Source organism: Ovis canadensis, chromosome 14, assembly GCF_042477335.2.
Source record: "Ovis canadensis isolate MfBH-ARS-UI-01 breed Bighorn chromosome 14, ARS-UI_OviCan_v2, whole genome shotgun sequence".
Lineage (NCBI taxonomy): Eukaryota > Metazoa > Chordata > Mammalia > Artiodactyla > Bovidae > Ovis > Ovis canadensis.
In genome coordinates this window covers 65,179,549-65,197,784 of record NC_091258.1, presented here as the reverse complement: position 1 = coordinate 65,197,784, position 18,236 = coordinate 65,179,549, and the positions used below count along the sequence as shown (strand labels likewise).

General features: G+C 43.4%; 1 protein-coding gene and 1 long non-coding RNA gene across 2 annotated transcripts in view; both read right to left on the bottom strand.

Annotated features, from left to right (window-relative positions):
- The window catches only part of LOC138419547 (zinc finger protein 45-like), a 65,155-nt gene that overhangs the window by 4,932 nt on the left and 41,987 nt on the right, over nt 1-18,236 (bottom strand). Inside the window, 2 exon segments of the mRNA XM_069552421.1 lie at nt 783-909; nt 2,836-2,893. Of these exon segments, the coding sequence (XP_069408522.1) occupies nt 783-909; nt 2,836-2,893 (185 nt within the window).
- On the bottom strand, nt 16,543-18,224 carry LOC138418973 (uncharacterized). Its single transcript, XR_011248815.1, has 2 exons — nt 17,978-18,224; nt 16,543-17,052 (listed from the first exon to the last, which is right to left on the bottom strand). It is a non-coding gene; the product is annotated as an uncharacterized lncRNA (long non-coding RNA).

Sequence of the window (18,236 nt, the reverse complement as noted above, 5' to 3'; positions counted from 1 at the left end):
GCAGTAGGTTGCCATTTCCTTCTCCAGGAGATCTTCCCGACCAAGGATCGAACCCATATCTCCTGCATTGCAGGTGGATTCTTTACCACTGAGCCACTTGAGAAGCCTCCAGGATCTGTAGACTAAGTATAAATTACTGGAAGACATTATTTTCATTGCACCCTTTTCATCATTTCTCACACTATTCTCGCCAACAGGCCATAGTTTTTATCGCATCGTGCAGTTACTGCCAAGTGCTGTGATATTTTCTACCCTATTTTATTTCAGTTCCTTAAAGAATGACCCACTAATTGGAGATGATTACAATTTGAAAAGCCAAAAAGGTAGAGCAATCATGCGGACAATTTATAGTATGTTTACAAACACACTGGTCAGCAGAGAAAGAAAAATGCTATTTCTGTGGGACTTCCCTGGTGGGCCAGTGGTTATGAATCTGCCTTCATAACCAATGCAGGGGATGCGGGTTCAGTCCCTGGTCAAGGAACTAAGTTCCCACATGCCATGGGGCAACTAAGCCAATACACTGCAGCTAGAGAACGTGCACGTCAATGAAAGATCCTGCAAGAAGCACCAAGATCCCGTGTGCCTCAACTAAGACCTGATGCAGCCATAAATAAACAAATATTAAAAGAAACTAACGAACAAAAAGCCCTGCGATCTCTGCATCTCATGCTGATTAGAAAACCGAAATTCGGTTCAAGAGCTCCGAAGCTCTGCCTGTTCAAGGGCACATAAATATTGCAGGGGGTCTCTGTTCAGTCACAGAGGGCACCCATCCTCACCCACTGAGAGCAGGTTCTGGAAGTTCTCCAGCATCACCTCCTGGTACAGCTTCCTCTGGGCCAAGTCCAGCAGCCCCATCTCCTCCTCTGTGAAGATCACGGCCACATCCTTGAAGGTCACTGCCTCCTACAACATCAATCACACTCCTGATTCTCCCTGGAGGAAGGGTAACAACTGAGAAAAGTGGGCAGGATGTGTACAAAGTGGTTCCAGGTGCTGAGAGACCAGAGTCAATTTTACTGTAACATAATTAAACGCCCCCAATAACGCATTTATATTGTATATATTTTCCTTTTCATAATAAATGCTAAAAAGGACAACTTTTTATACAGATTTTTTTTGCTTCCCTTCCGATTATTTCTTTAGGGTAAGTTCCAAACAGTGAAAAATTACCATGTCAAAGAATAGGCAGCTTCAAAATTATTACGTACAACAGCAGATTTTCTTCTCAACTCTTCTCTTACTTTATCCTCCTCCAAGAGTATATCAGTTCAGTTCAGTCGCTCAGTTGTGTCCAATATTTTTTGACCCCATGAATCGCAGCACGCCAGACCTCCCTGTCCGTCACCAACTCCCAGAGTTCACTCAAACTCAAGTCCATCGAGTCGGTGATGCCATCCAGCCATCTCATCCTCTGTCATCCCCTTTTCCTCCTGCTCCCAATCCCTCCCAGCATCAGAGTCTTTTCCAATGAGTCAACTCTTCACATGAGGTGGCCAAAGCACTGGAGTTTCAGCTTTAGCATCATTCCTTTCAAAGAACAACTAGGGCTGATCTCCTTTAGAATGGACTGGTTGGATCTCCTTGCAGTCCAAGGGACTCTCAAGAGTCTTCTCCAATACCACAGTTCAAAAGCATCAATTCTTCAGTGCTCAGTTTTCTTCACAGTCCAACTCTCACATAAGTAGCCCCAATTCTCCATATCCCACACTTTGAATATAACCATATTTTTAAATCCTAAGCAAACTTATCAGCAAAAGAACAACTAACTTGATTATCTGTACTTATTTGATCATTAATAAGCTTATCATATTTTCACATATTTACTAGGTGTTTTTATTTTTCTTCTTCAGAACTTGGCCTGTTAATATTCTTTTTTTTAAATTTTTATTTTTTTTCAGCAACAGAGGTATCAATGGATTCACAGAGTAGCTTCCTTGTCTGAAGCAAGGTCCTGGAGCAAATCCTACTGTGTGTGTCCCATGGCAGGCAGGACACAGCCAATATATAGATATTTTTTAATTACCTTGGCCATACCACATGGCATGTGGGATCTTAGTTCCCCAACCAGCGACTGAAGCCACACCCCTCTGTAGTGGAAGCATAGAATATTTAACACTGGACCTCCAGGTAAGTCCCACCTGTTAATATTCTTTGCACATACTCCAATTGGGGTTTTATATTCAGATTCTGTAAAATTCCTATTACAGATTTCAAGCTTCGGTTTTTTGAGCATGGTGATGGACAGGGAGGCCTGGCGTGCTGCAGTTCATGGGGTCGCAAAGAGTCAGACACGACTGAGAGACTGAACTGAACTGATTACACATATTTTTACCCACATTTGGCTACTGTTCTCGTACAGCACTGGGGACAGTATGGTTTCACATCCTCGGCACTGCTGACATTCGAGGCCAGATGATTCCTTGTTGAAGGGGGCTGCTGCGTGCACTGCAGGGTGTTTAGCAGCGCCCCTGGCTCTCATGTACTATATCAGTGACGTCCCCCAAGTCACGACAGCAAAAATGTTTCAGACGTGGCCTGAGGGCCCAATCGCTCATGACTAAGAATCACTTGCATACAGCATTATTGTAACAGCTTCTATTCTACTCTGATGTGTGAAATTACAGAAAAGTGATAAAACAACAAAAATGAAACCATATGAAAATTGAAAACCAGTGATCCTCTGGCACTCTTCCTGGAAGAGGTTCTCAGATGCCTACTGCTCACTTCAAGTGCTCACTTCCGGGCTTCCCGAGAGACAGAAACAGGAGGTGCTTGACCGCCGAGAAATGAGGCGGCAGCTGAACGCCCAGAAGGGCAAGCCCGACTCACCTTGAACTTGGACATTCTGTCCTCCTCCTTCTGGGGAACTGCTGAGTCTTAGGAAGGCCTGATGGGAGAAGAAGGAAAAAAACTGTCAACGTCTGGTCAAGGATGTCACTGACCCACGTTGTTATTGTTCAGTTGCTAAGTTGTGTCTGACTCTTTTGAGAACCCATGGAATGCAGCCCACCACACTCCTTTGTCTATGGGATTTCCCAGGCAAGAATACTGGAGTGGGTTGCCATTTTCTTCTCCGGGGGATATTCCCCACCCAGGGATTGAACCCACAGGACAGCAGAAAATGGAGGGATTAACAATGTCTATCTGGTACAGCTATTGGCTTTGCTAAAATAATCAAATTGTATTCACAATTTCAGTCCAACTTATGTGGCAAAATGCACAGGCTAACGTAACATTTCACCATGTGAATAGAACTTATACTTTTAGTTTTACCTAAACCTGGAGTATAAAAACAAAACAATGCTCAGGATTGCTGTCAGAATTAAATGAGCAGGTGGAAAGCTCAAAGAACACTTCCAAGGCACCTTATTTCTCAGCAGCAGCAGAAAGCAGGTCATGTTCAGTAACGAAAAACCTGTCCTCATAAATAGTTTCTATCACTGGATCTTTCAGAGGCTGTTGCTTTGTCATACGAAAATCACCTTTAGCCTCTGACATGTTATTCTTGCTTGGTTTATCATACTTAATTTGATGCCTTTGCAGTAATATTTAAGATTAAATTGATGATTTTTTCCCCGTGTAAGATATATATCATATAAAACTTTATATGTGAACCATTTTTTTAGGGTGTTGAGTTCATTAGGTGCGTTCATATTGTGAATCACCACCACTATCTGTCTCTAGAACTTCTCCACCACCAGGAACTGAAACTCTGTACTCATCAAACACTTAACTCTCCACTGCCCATCCCCTTGGCCCCTGGTAACCACTATTCTACTTTCATAGTCGTAGTGTCAAATTTTTCATGACACTACGAATGACCACTTTTTCAAAGATATAAGACCTTGCTAATTTGACTTTGCTAACAGTGAAGTGAAGTGAAGTCGCTCAGTCGTGTCCGACTCTTTGCGACCTCATGGACTGTAGCCCACCAGGCTCCTCCCTCCATGGGATTCTCCAGGCAAGAGTACTGGAGTGGGGTGCCATTTTCCTTCTCCAGGGGATCTTCCCGACCCAGGGATCGAATCCTGGTCTCCCGCATTCCAGGCGGATGCTTTAACCTCTAAGCCACCAAGCGTAGGGCCTTAAAAAGACTCATATCACTGAGCTGAAGAAAAATTAACGGAACCCTATTATTTAACAGTAAGTTAATCAGTATGCCATTTTAATTAACAAGCTAATCATAGTAATGACAAAAACAATCCAAATGGCGATGTTTAACACTGCACAAGCACTGAGTATGTGCTAAGGACCTTGAGAAGCACTTGGCACACACTGCTCCATTAGGTACCTCCCACACACCTGTGAAGAATCTAGTGTCGTACAAGCGGTGTGACCCTGGTCTGATCACCTCCGCCTCTGTGCCTCTCCTCAGCTACAACAGGAGAGAAAAAAAAAGAGAATGTCAGTCCTAGGGTTACTGTGAGGGATGAATGAGCTAAATGCCCTTAGCACTGTACCTGGCATTTTAGAAAGTTCTCAGTAAATGATGATGGTCACGATTGTTGTTCCCACGTAACAGATGAGGAAGCCAAGGCTCGGTGAGGTCAAGAGGCAGGGGAGGAACCTGAATCCACTCTCACAAAGGAGCTAATCTTCTAGATCTTGTACCTCTGTTGCTTCTAAGGGAAAAAAAAAAAAACACACAGATGGGAGTCTGAGGTCTCATGGAAAGAGAAATGAGAGCTTGAGAGCTGGGGACAGAAGACAGACATGGAAACTGGAAAAGGACTCTGAAGTCAGAGGATCTGCTTGAAGGAGGTGAGAACAGAGTCAGGAAGGGTGGAGGCTTTGGAATCAGACCACTGGTATTTGAATACTGGCATCTCCAACATCCTACTACTTAGTCCCAAGGTCTGATCTGTAAATCAGGAACTAACTTGGTTATGATTAACCAGTGACCAACAGAAGAGTCAACATTTTCACCGAGAGCCTAACCTAAGAGCACATCAAACTCACAGGGGAGTTTTAAAAAAATGGTCAGACTTTAAACAGAAAGCAACTTTTAAAAGCTGTATTTTTTAAATTGTTTTTTTTTTTTAAACAAAACAAAAACAAAGAAATGCTCAGAACTTATTCACAACTAATTAAATCAGAAACTGTGGAGGAGGGTTGCTAACATCTGCATTCTTACCCCTCTCCTAGCACCCCAGCCTGTGATTTCATTGTCCAGTCAGGACACTGTACCAGGAAATGAACCCCAGGTAATACGACACGGAGTGGTAACCGTGATCAACGTGCAGTGGTTTCCAAGCTCTGGTCAGCTCTATTGTAAGGCCTAAAATTCCCAGTTCTACCCTGACATCTTTGAGCCTCACAGAGCCCAGAAGGCCTAACTGTTAGTTCCTCTGCTCTCTCCAGACGTGACCTTTTCCCTGGGGAAGACTCCCCATCCACCTAGTTCGCCTGTGGGTTAACCATGGTTTTACTTATTCATTTATTGGTTGTACCTTGTGGCTTGCGGGATCTTAGTTCCCCAACTAGGGATCGAATCTGGGCCCCTGAAATGAAAGTGCTGGGCCTAAAGACTGAACGGCCAGGAGATTCCCTTAACCATGTTTTATTTTAATTCATTAATTAACTAATTTGTTTATCTGCCAGCACCACATGGCATGTGGAATCTTAGTTCCCCAACCAGGGATCAAACACGTGTCCCCTGCAGTGGAAGTGTGGAGTCCTAACCACTGGACTGCCAAGAAGTCCCACCCCTTAACCATGTTTTTAGATTCTAGCTACTTAACATCTGTGATTCCTGACTTCTTCCTCAGTCTGTTGAATCACAGGGCCAGACTGTCAACCACAGTTAGTAACACATTCCCCACAAGCCAGCTTTCCAAGGCATGTGAGGGTCACAAGGGTCCATAACATGTTATGGAAAAAATTCAAACAAACTTTTTAGTCAATGTAAGATAACCTGCCCAACCACCACCGCCCCCTGCTCGCCTGTTCTTAGTGCCCCAAAGGGGGCTGTCACCACCTATTTACTTCCCAGCACTATAGTCATAAGGACAGAGTCCTCTTGCTCTGCTCCGTGACTCCTGCATGACAGGCCTCGTATGGCCCTGGGTGGCATGCTGTGTCTCTTTTTGGGGGAAACTGTAAGTACAGAAAACCTTCTTTCTTGGTAACCTCCCCATGCTGTCATTCGATCACCTTTATAAATGAAGACCTGACACAGTTCACCCCATCAAATGATCAGATGTAGCCCACCTAGTTCTCAACCCTACAGGTTTCGCCTCTGTGCCAGCTTCAAAATTGTTCAAGCAAGCCAACCACATCCTCCTGCCAGAACCAAGGGTTACCCTGCTGCTGCTGCTGCTGCTGCTGCTGCTGCTGCTGCTGCTGCTGCTGCGTCGCTTCAGTCGTGTCTGACTCTGTGTGACCCCACAGATGGCAGCGCGCCAGGCTCCCCCGTCCCTGGCATTCTCCAGGCAAGAACACTGGAGTGGGTTGCCATCCTACCCTCTGTTTAATACAGAGCCTGCCTCCCAGAGCCACTGCTGCTTCATTCTAGACCCAAGTGCAACCATGCATGGCCTTGCATGGCTGTATGTGATAAACTGCTGCCAGCCTCATCTGCCCGGCACAGATATCTCATATTGTTTAGGACAGGGATTCTGCCTTCCTAAATAAGGTGAATAGGAAGTGACTGGAACACCATCACAATCATCCAGAAAGCTAAAAAAGAACACATTAGTCCAGGGACTTCCCTGGTGGTCCAATGGTTAAGATTTTGCCTTCCACTGCAGGGGGTGTGGGTTCAATCTCTGGTCAGGGAGATTCCACATGCCTATAGGCAAAAAGCCAGAACATAAAACAGAAACAATACTGTAAAAAAAAAAAAAAAAATTCAATAAACAAAAAACAAACCCACAGAAGCCCAGACTCATTGAAATGGTAAAAGGACTGGGTCTTTACAGTTTTTACCAACTTCCTTAGGTAACTCTAATATGGCGCAAGTTTGGGAACCACTGCAGTATTCTATTCTTACCTGAAATGCCTAATAGCCAGGAAGCCCAAGGTAGGGCTAGAACTGGCACTCAGGCCTCCTGATGACTAGCCTCCTGCTTCTCTCTGTTGTAGGATGCCCTTGAAGCTCTAAAGAGGTAAGAGTAATTTGTAAATGCCCTGGGAGGCAAATCCTCAGAGGAACAATGGAGGCTTCCATTTACACCAGTGGTGCCCAGCTGAAACATAATGCAAGTTACATGGGTAATTTAAATGTTTCTAGCAGACACGTTGAAAAATGTAAAAAGAAGTGGCCTTTATTTTAACAATATATTTAACGCAACATACCCAAAATATTACTTCAACCTGCAAGAGATATTTTACATTCTTTTTCAGTGTTTGAAATCTCTTGTGTATCCTACACTTAACAGCACGTCTCAGTTGGCACCAGCCACATCTAAAGAACAAAAGTCTCACGTGACCAATGGCTACCATAGTGAATGGTGCAGACTCAGGCCTTTTTAAAGCAATAGAGACTATATGATTATTCCTAGGAACTGCTGCTGCTGCTGCTAAGTCGCTTCAGTCATGTCCGACTCTGTGCGACCCCACAGACTGCAGCCCACCAGGCTCCCCCATCCCTGAGATTCTCCAGGCAAGAACACTGGAGTGGGTTGCCATTTCCTTCTCCAATGCATGAAAGTGAAAAGTGAAAGAGAAGTCACCCAGTCGTGTCCTATTCTTAGTGACCCCACGGACTGTGGCCTACCAGGCTGCTCCGTCCATGGGATTTACCAGGCAAGAGTACTGGAGTGGGGTGCCATTGCCTTCTCCGCCCCCGGGAACTGACTAAGTTCAAAAGACAACCAATTCTGTTAGTTATCAGTTTCAACAAAGGTTATTATGGAAACGATTCATTTTTGCTCAACTGTATGGTCAAATTGAAGTAGCAAAAGAATAAAATGGGGGAGAAAAGAAAACCCTAAAATATCCTTGCACTTTTAAGAACTCACTGCATTTTTCACTCTGCATACTCTTCTATAATAGAAAAAAAGTACAACTGTAGTCTATAACACATATAGGATGCATTACGTGCCAGGCACCATTTCAAGCACTTTCCACATCATATTTCTTTTAATCATCACGTGTCCAACTCTTTGTGCCCCCCTCAGCTGTAGCCCGCCAGGCTCCTCTGTCCATGGAATTTTCCAGGCAAGAATACCGGAGTGGGGTACCATTCCTTCTCCAGAGGATCTTCCTGACCCAGGGATCGAACCCAGGTCTCCTGCATTGAAGGCATATTCTTTACCATCTGAGCCACTAGGGAAGCCTCCAAAACTTTAATTCTGTGGTTACCTGATGTGAGAAAACTGAGGCACAGAGAAGTTAAGCAAGCTGTGCTGGTCACAGAGTGCTGGAACAAGGAGGTCTGAAAGCCAGTTGCTGAGGTTTGACTCTGGCTCTGCCCCTTGCTGGGTCACCAGGTCATTTATTCAACTTCTGCGACTGTTTCTTCATTTTAATAATGACAATAATAATTATTGCACACAGAGCACTGGAAATGCACTGAAACAGAAGAGGTGCCCAACAAATGTTAGCTCTTCTCAGCATCCCCATCATGATCCTGACATAACAAACAAAAGACGGAACACTAACATCGATTTGACAACAAACTTATGGTTACCAGGGGAAGGCAGAGGGACGAATTAGGAGTTTGGGATTAAAACATACACAGTTCTATACATAAAACAGATAATCAACAAGGACTCACTGTATAGCACAGGGAACTATGCTCAGTATTTTATAATAACCTTTAGGGAAAAGAATCCGAAAAGAGTATATATACATATGTACTGAATATATACATACATATATGCACATATATATAAATAACTGAATCACCATGCTGCATACCTGAAACTAACATGAAAGTAAAAGTCACTCAGTTGGGTCCAACTCTACTGGAGTGGGTACCCTTTCCCTTCTCCAGGGGATCTTCCCAACCCAGGGATCAAACACCAGGTCTCCCACATTGCAAGCAGATTCTTTACCAGCTGGGCCACAAGGGAAGTCCAAGAATACTAGAGTGGGCAGCCTATCCGTTCTCCAGCAGATCTTCCCGACCCAGGAATTGAACCAGGGTCCCCTGCATTGCAGGTGGATTCTTTACCAACTGAGTTATCCGGAAAGCCAGAAACTAACAATATTGTAAATTAACTATGCTTCCATTTTTTAAACAAAATTGATTTGCTTCCAAGGAAATCTGTCTTACAGCATGACAATATTAGGCATGATGATACAACAACTTTTGTTTTTTAAGGTAAAAAGTGGATTTACTTAGAGAGAAACACACTTCACAGAGTGTGGGCCATCCCAGAAGGCAAGAGAGTTGATGATACATCAAACTCTGAATGCTTAGAAAAAGTTGGTGAATTCTACAGCTCGCCAAAGGAAAGTGAGGCACCAGACAAGGCATATGGCTATAGACTGCCTTTCTACTTTGTTCTCTAATTCCTGGCTATAGCCCCTCTGGGCGACTGTTTGCATCACACTTACTCACTAAATAACTCCTCTATGCCGACCCTGTGCTGGACTCTCCAAAAAGAATAGGCCCAGGTCCATGAATCAGAGGTCCCTGCAGCCTAACAGGAGAAAAAGATGAAACTGAGAGTTACGTGCCCATGGCAAGTGCAACTCCAAAGAAGCACAGGAAATTTATCATTTTCCTTTCATAATTCCAACTCTTTCTAACTTTCTTATATAAAAAACATTCTCTTAGTGGCCAAGTGTGAAAAATCTTAAGAGTTGCTGTTAATACCTATGGACTGAATTTTGAGTCCCACCCCTATACTCACACATTGAAGTCCTAATCACCAGAACCTCAGAATGTGACTGCATTGGCAGACAAGGCATTTAAAGGGGTGATTAAGTTAAAATGAGGTCATTAATAGTAGGGGCATGCGCACACACAAAGGGAAGACCTTGTGAGGACATGACAAGAAGGCAGCCATCTGCAAGCCACGGAGAGAGGCCTCAGAAGACACCAAATCTGCTGACAGACTCCTAGCTCCAGTTTTTGTTGTCTTGCCAGCCAGGCTGTGATATTTTGTACCAGTAGAAGCTGAAGCTCCAATACTTTGGCCATCTGATGCAAAGAGCTAATGCACTGGAAAAGACTGATGGCAGGAGGAGACGGGGACAACAAAGAATAAGGTGGCTGATGGCATCACCGACTGGATGGACATGAGTCTGAGCAAGCTCTGGGAGTTGGTGATGGACAGGGAAGCCTGGCATGCTGCAGTCCATGGGGTTGCAAAGAGTCGGACATGACTGAGCGACTGAACTGAGGCACTGTACTTCAGATACACTAACTTATTTATTCTCATCTAACCATGTCATGATCTTTAACTGCAGCTTACTTGTTTTTATGATATATCGCCCCCTGCTGGAACTCAGTAGTCCCTCTTGAATTTTTTTTCCCACTTTTACAAATAATACATGGATCTATCATTTTAGGTGCCTCTTACATTCAGTGACGTGTCAGTGATGTGGCATGTTGCAGTACATGGGGTTGCAAAGAGTCGGACCCAACTGAACGACGGAACAAGTTTTAGCAAACTAATATAGTCTCGGTATAATAATTAATGTTTAAGTTCTATTGACTCAACATCTGGGTTTGCTTTAAAATAGTCAATGGGAAAAACCTGTGCATGGGAGAGAGCGCTGCAACGAGATCAGCAAGAACTGAAGCAGGATGACTGTTACACAGGAGTCATTATATTACACTTTGTGGGGCTTCCCCGGTGGCTCAGATGGTAAAGAATCTGCCAGCAATGAGAGAGACCTGGGTTCTATCCCTGGGTCGGAAAGATCCCCTGGAGAAGGGAAAGGCAACCCACTCTGGTATTCTTGCCTGGAGAATTCCAGGGACAGAGAGCCTGGCAGGTTGTCTGGAAATTTCCAGAATTAAGAGTTAAGGATATGAATAATCTGATAACAATTATATATAATATAGATAAATACTTATAGAAAAGCTGCTAAACAGAAATGCACTTAAATGTTGATAATCGTCTATATCTTATAGGTCTGTGTCCTATACACGTCATACACATCCTATAAGTTATAACATATGTATCTACATGGGTAATTCTTAATGGTTTTGACTATGTCATAGCTCTACATTTTCTGAATTCTCTACAATGAATGTACATTTCTTCTATAATCAGTACACAAGCTTTAAATAATATTTAAAATAAGATTAAATGAGAATGCTTTCAAATTTTTACAAAGACGGCCAAACTCACTAACCCTGCTTTCAAATCCTCTCCAATAAAATTTCAACCTACCTGAACAAATTGATCCCAAAAGTCTCCTCTGCAGCCAGTTTCCTAATGGTTGACTATTTCGATAGACTGCTTTTCTATCTACGAAAGGCAAGTGAGTACTGAGAGGGTAACAGGCAGGAAGGCCAGGGGTCTCCAAACAGGAAATAGCCTGCAAGTGTCGGATATTTTTATCTCTTAAGCGACAGGAGGCAACAAACTAGCGATATTTTTTTCCTTCTCTATACAAATTTAAAAGGTTTCTCTTAAAATACTGTGTTGCCATAATGACACCTGGTTTCACCTGAAGTTCAGTTCAGTTCAGTTCAGTTGCTCAGTTGCTCAGTCGTGTCCGACTCTTTGCGACCCCATGAATCGCAGCACACCAGGCCTCCCTGTCCATCACCATCCCCCGGAGTTCACTCAGACTCACGTCCATGGAGTCCGTGATGCCATCCAGCCATCTCATCCTCGGTCGTCCCCTTCTCCTCCTGCCCCCAATCCCTCCCAGCATCAGTCTTTTCCAATGAGTCAACTCTTCGCATGAGGTGGCCAAAGTACTGGAGCTTCAGCTTTAGCATCATTCCTTCCAAAGAAATCCCAGGGCTGATCTCCTTCAGAATGGACTGGTTGGATCTCCTTGCAGTCCAAGGGACTCTCAAGAGTCTTCTCCAACACTATTCTCAAACCTAGAGATAACCAATGCCTTTTTCTCATGGAAATGTTTGTCTTAAGCTATGCTAATGTACTATACATTTATCCCAAACTCTGTCTTCAAGTCCATTCCGCCTTTTGGCTCAGAACCTACTTGACAAACCAGTATGTTATACTCACATACTGTTCCTCTAAATGAAATTATTTGTATGGTGATCTGCCCTTCTTCAAGATTCAAGTTAATCATGTTATGGCCCAGGATGAACCATTTGGTGCCAAGATTATCCCAAAATGCATCTTATGGGTGAGGGGCCTGGTGCCATTCTGAGTTTTAAGACATTCCTTTCTTTCATTAACAGACTGTTAGTGACTATATAACATCCAGCTGAAGACTAGCAGAGGGGTACTCTTTCTGCCCCCTTCTGATGCTTATGTCAGAAGCTTTCTCTATCTCCTGTATACTTTAATAAAACTTTATTACACAAAAGCTCTGAGCGATCAAGCCTCGTCTCTGGCCCCGGATTGAATTCTTCTCCTCCGGGGGCCAAGAATCCCGGCGTCTTTGCGGGCATTCAACAACAACCTTTCAGTACCTGCCTTATACTCTTAGTATCCCTTTTTACAGAAAAGGAATCCAAGGAACAGAAAGAATAAATTCGCATCCAACGTTACCTCGCTAGGAAGTAACTAACGATGTGGAAGGTGCTGGAGGAGGCGGATTGGACAGCAAAGAGACCAGGAGACAGTCAAACTGTCGATTTCAGTCCGCCTACAACCCCAGGACTTGTGAACTCCCCCCAAACGCAGAGAAATCCAGCCGGTAATAGGAAGGCAAGCGGCCGCCCTCGCCCTTCCATCCCGCCCTCTGTCGCCAAGTCTCGGCTGTTCTGCCCTGCTACCGAAGACCGAGTCCAGCCGATCCCAGGACCGGGTCAGAAAAGTTAAAAGAGACGGCAGGCTCCCAGGGAATCATTCACCTACCTGTGAGAACCGAAGGCCGCAATCGCAACCTCCTAAAGCGGAAATACCTCCAACTATTCGCAGCTCCTGGACTATTTCCCAGGATCCCCGAGAGGGGCAGGAGCTACTGCCCCGCCCCCTGACCAGAAGTGACGTTTTCGACATCGCAGGCCTGAATCGAATTTCCCAGAATCCACGAAAGCAGCGAGGTTCGTGTTTTTGCCCTCCGGTGGGCGAAACACCACCAGACACACACAGCGCTCGGTTATGCCTTTTTATTTTCCAGGACAGCGAAAAACTCCTCCGCGCTTTCCCGGAGCGGAAGTGCCGAATCACAGGACGCCTCCGATACTACACGTCCCAGAATGCTCTCTGCCGCTGAGCTTCCCACCTGTCTGCAATTTTGGTTTTGAATTAGTAGGTGGAGTACGTGTAAGCCGTCGGGCGCTTGTAGAACTTGGCTTTTTTTTCCCCCCTCGTTGTTTCCTGACAGAAATTGGAAATATGTATGGAAAAGTAAATGGCAAATAATTGTAAAGGCGTGTTACGTGTGAAGGAAAAATAGAGATCGTAAAAGGGACGGGCTGAGCTATAATGAACCATCTTCTTTACTACCTGGCCCTGTATTCAACCTTGGCCAAGAAAATGAGATGTAACCATTGAATGGGACATGAAACAGAAGCAGAAAAACGCTCCGCTTTTCTTTTCTTTGGTTTTCTTACATCGTTAGGGAATTGAAATATTACTTGTATTTTGAAAAAGTTATTCGTCTTCCAATTAAGAAATCACACCATATAATTCTTATTCCTTTTTAACCGGTTAATTGACAAGTAATTTTAAGGTACAACATGTTGATTTGATGCATTAATGTGTTGCAATATGATAATCATCTTACTGTCAGCTAACACTTCTATCACCTCAACTAGTTTTCATGACTTTTTTTGGTTTCAGACAATTAGGGTCTAGTCCCTTAGAAACTTTGAAGTTTATAATACAGTATTATTGATTATATCACTATACTGTCCATTAGCTCTCCAGGACTTACCTCCTAATCCAGATTTGTACCCTTATAAAACAGTATCCCATTCACATCCGGCCCTCCAATCTGTAATAGCTATCAATCTACTCTGTATTTATGAATTCGCCTTTTTTAAGATTCCACATATGTGACAGATAATAAACAATATCTCTGTCTGATTTAATCTCACTTTAGCATAATATCCACCGTTGCTGTTGCAAATGGGTCTTTCTTTTCTTTCTTATGGCTGAATAATTCCATTGTATATATGCCACAACGTCAACACTTAGGTTGTTTCCATACTGTGAATAATACTGAAAGAAACATGGGAGTGCACATACCTCTTCAAATAACTATTTTCATTTATTTTGAATATACAAGCAGAAGTAGAATTGCTATGTTAGTTGCTCAGTCCTGTCCAACTCTTTGTGATCCCATGGACTGCAGCCCGCCAGGCTCCTCTGTCCGTGGAATTTTTCAGGCAAGAATACTGGAGTGGGTAGCCATTCCCTTCTCCAGGGGATCTTCCCGACCCAGGAATTGGATCCGGGTCTCCTGCATTGGAGGCAGATTCTTTACCACCTGAGCTACTGGGTGGTAGCTCATTTTTGTAGCCATTTTTGTAGTAGAGTTTGGTATTAGGAAGTGGGATGTCTCTGGCTTCGTTCTTCTTTCTTCTGATTGCTTTGGCTATTACAGGTTTTTGTGGCTCCATACAAAATTTTATAATTTTTTTTATATCTGTGAAATATGCCATTGGAATTTTGATACAAGTTGCACTGAGTCTATAGATGGCTTTTGGGTAGTAGGAACATTTTAATGATATTAATCCTTCTGACCCAAGCACACAGGATATTTTTCTGCTTATTTGTATCTTCAATTTCTTCCATGAAGTCTTATCATTTTGGGTATACAGGTCTTTCATCTCCTTATTTAAATTTATTCCTAAGTATTTTTATTGTCTTTAGTGATATTGTGAATGGAATTATTTTACATATGTTACTGTATAAAAATAGCAACCGGTTTTTGTATGTTAATTTTGTATTATTCAACTTGACAGAAGGCACTGATGAGTTCTAACAGTTTTGATGTATAGTGTTTAGAAAATATATATGTATTTATATATCTCTTTTGTTTGTATCTGCAAAGGCAATTTTATTTCTTCCTCTCTGACTTGGATGCCTTTTAATTTCTTTATACCTTGATTGCTCAGCTAGGACTTCCAGTACTCTGTGGAATAGAAGCAGTGAGAGTGGGCACCTTTGTTTTGTTTCTGTTTGTAAAGGAAAAGCTTTCAACCTTTCACCACTGAGTATGACGTTATCTCTGAGTTCGCTGTATATGGCTTCTATTATGTTGAGTTATGTTCCATTTATACCAATTTGTTGAGAGTTTTTATCGTGAAAGGATGTACTGTCAAATGCTTTTTCTTTATCTATTGAGATAGTCCTATGATTTTTATCTCTCATCCTGTTAAAGTGATGTAATGTGGTACATACTGCATATGTTGAATCATCCTTGTATCGGAGGATAAATTCCACTTGGTCCTAGTGTTGTTTAGTCGCTAGTGTTGTTTAGTCACTAAGTCATGTCTTTTGCGACACCATGGCCTATCGCCCGGCAGGCTCCTCTGTCCCTGGGATTTCCTGGGCAAGAATACTGGAGTGGGTCGCCATTTCTTTCTCCAAGGGATCTTCCCAACCCAGGGATCAAACCCATGTCTCCTGCATTGGCAGTCATATTCTTTACCACTGAGCCACCAGGGAAGTCCTGGTCCTAATATATGATCCTTTTAATACTCTGTTGAGTTCAATTTGTTGATATTTTGTTGAGAATTTTTGCATCTATGTTTTTCAGAGATATTGGTCTGCAGTTTTCTTTTCTTGTATTCATCTTTGTGTGATGGGCTTGTTTCACTTAATGCAATGTTCTCTAGATACATCCGTGTTATAGCATGTGTCAGAATTTCTTCTTTTTAAGGGTAAGTTGACTCATTGGAAAAGACTCTGATGCTGGGAGGGATTGGGGGCAGAAGAAGAAGGGGACGACAGAGGATGAGATGGCTGGATGGCATCACTGACTTGATGGACGTCAGTCTGAGTGAACTCCGGGAGCTGGTGATGGACAGGGAGGCCTGGCGTGCTGCTATTCATGGGGTCGCAGAGAGTCGGTCACGACTGAGCAACTGAACTGAACTGGACTGAAGACAGTATAAAATATCCAAATGATTTGCCAAATAAATAGCAAATCCTTTAACCCAAATCTTAAAGTTACTGGTCCATAAAGGTGCAACATTCCTCTCATTCATTGTTGAGAAGAGTAAGGCAACTTATCGTCACTCACCAAGATACACAGTCATAATATCACAGGGTTCTATGTTCATATAATCAGAATCACATATTTCCATCTCATGTAGTTTCTCACTTAATAAGCCTGTTCATACTTAATAAACCTGTTTTAAGTAATCCACATTCACAATATCCATAAAATGCCCACATAATGAAAGCATGTCTTTCAAGGCATCACATTTTAAGTCATACGCATAGATAAAAACACACAATCTCGTAACTAAGGCCATAATCTCACAGGCCTCAAAGTGTGCATTATATTATATAATTCACACACAGTCACAAAAGCACTCAAACTTTTTAATGCTTATTTACAAAGAGTCTGGGGAGGGAAGTTTTATTAGGAGACCAAAATATGTGTTCAAACTTCATTTTCAAGGTGCCCAGACAGCTGGGGAAGGAAATGTTCCACTTCATCCTGGGGTCATGGAAAACTCACATGAGGGAAAGTCAGAGTTTACCACAGTTTCACCTAAGGTCAGCAGGTACAGTGCTGTTTTCACAAGTCCCACTGAAGAGGAATAAGGCTGGACTGAAATCTGATTTGATTTGGGTACAATGCAGGGCTGTGTTAGAACTTCATCAATAAACAGAAAATAAAAATAACAGTATTTCGTGATTCTTTAGGTATAGTAATAAGATGAGTTTCTTTGAATTAAACATTTCCTTTGACCAAAAATTAATGTTTATTTCTGATTTTAAAAGACTTTTTGGTAGGCCCCTAAAATCAACCCTGAATATTCACTGGAAAAACTGATGCTGAAGTTCCAATATTTTGATGTGAAGAGCCGACTCACTGGAAAAGAAAGACACTGATGTTGGGAAAGATTGAGGGCAGGAGAAGGGGGCGACAGAGGATGAGATGGTTGGATGGCATCACGGACTCAATGGACATGAATTTGAGCAAACTCTAGGTGATAACGAAGGGCAGGGAAGCCTGAGGTGCTGCAGTTCATGGTGTCACAAAGAGTCGGGAAAAGCGACTAAACAAGAACAACAAAGAGTATTGTGGGCACTAGGCATTTTGCATACTGCGTCTAACGGATGAGTTGGCCCTGCTAGTGTATGTCTCTGGCAAAAGTCAGCCAGACGTAGCCTTTAACGGAAAGAAATGCAAGATATTGGGCAGGAGGAATTTCAGGGTAGGGTTGGAGTGGGAAGGAAGTGTGCTTAACAAGTTTTATAATATCTCAAAATCTGAAACAAACCATCTTCACATTTACACTCTAGGAAACAAACCAAACAGAAACACAATTCCATACATGGTGGTTGTTTAGTCGCTAAGTCGTGTCTGACTCTTTGCGTCCTCAAGGACTGTAGCCTGCCAGGCTTCTCTGTCCATGGGATCTCCCAGGCAAGAAAACTGAAGCAGGTTGCCATTTCCTCCTTCAGGGGATCTTTCCCACTCAGGGATACAAGCCCATCTTCTGCATTGACTGACGGATTCTTTACTGCTGAGCCACAAGGGAAGCAGCCATACATGGTTACAGACACACATTGCGGTCCCACAAAAACAGAGAATGAAAACGCAAACACACACAACCCCAGGGGTTCTTTCTTTAAAAACAAACGCACACTTAATGCCAGGTGCGCTTCCGGGGTACTCGGGATGCTGATGCTACCTGAGCAGGAATGGGGGTAGGGATGAGGGTCAAAAGACTGAAGTCCCAATCCTCAGAGCTCATACCCAAGAAACCACCATACCCAAAACACCACCGTACCCAAGAGCCCGCCGTCTCCTCCTGCCGCAGGTTTGGGGCTCTGAAGTCCCGAGGATCCCACCCCGCTTTCTACAGACTGGACTCAGATTCCACTCGCTTTTTCCACGTACGCTAACCTCACCAGCAACCATCTTCCTTCCGAGGTCTAGCCATTCTCCACCGTGTGCCGACACAGTCCTGGCATCTGCGCATTCGAAGCGCCGAGCTCTCTCAGCGCCAGAAATGTTCCGGATGGACTGCGTTTCCCAGAAGCCACCGG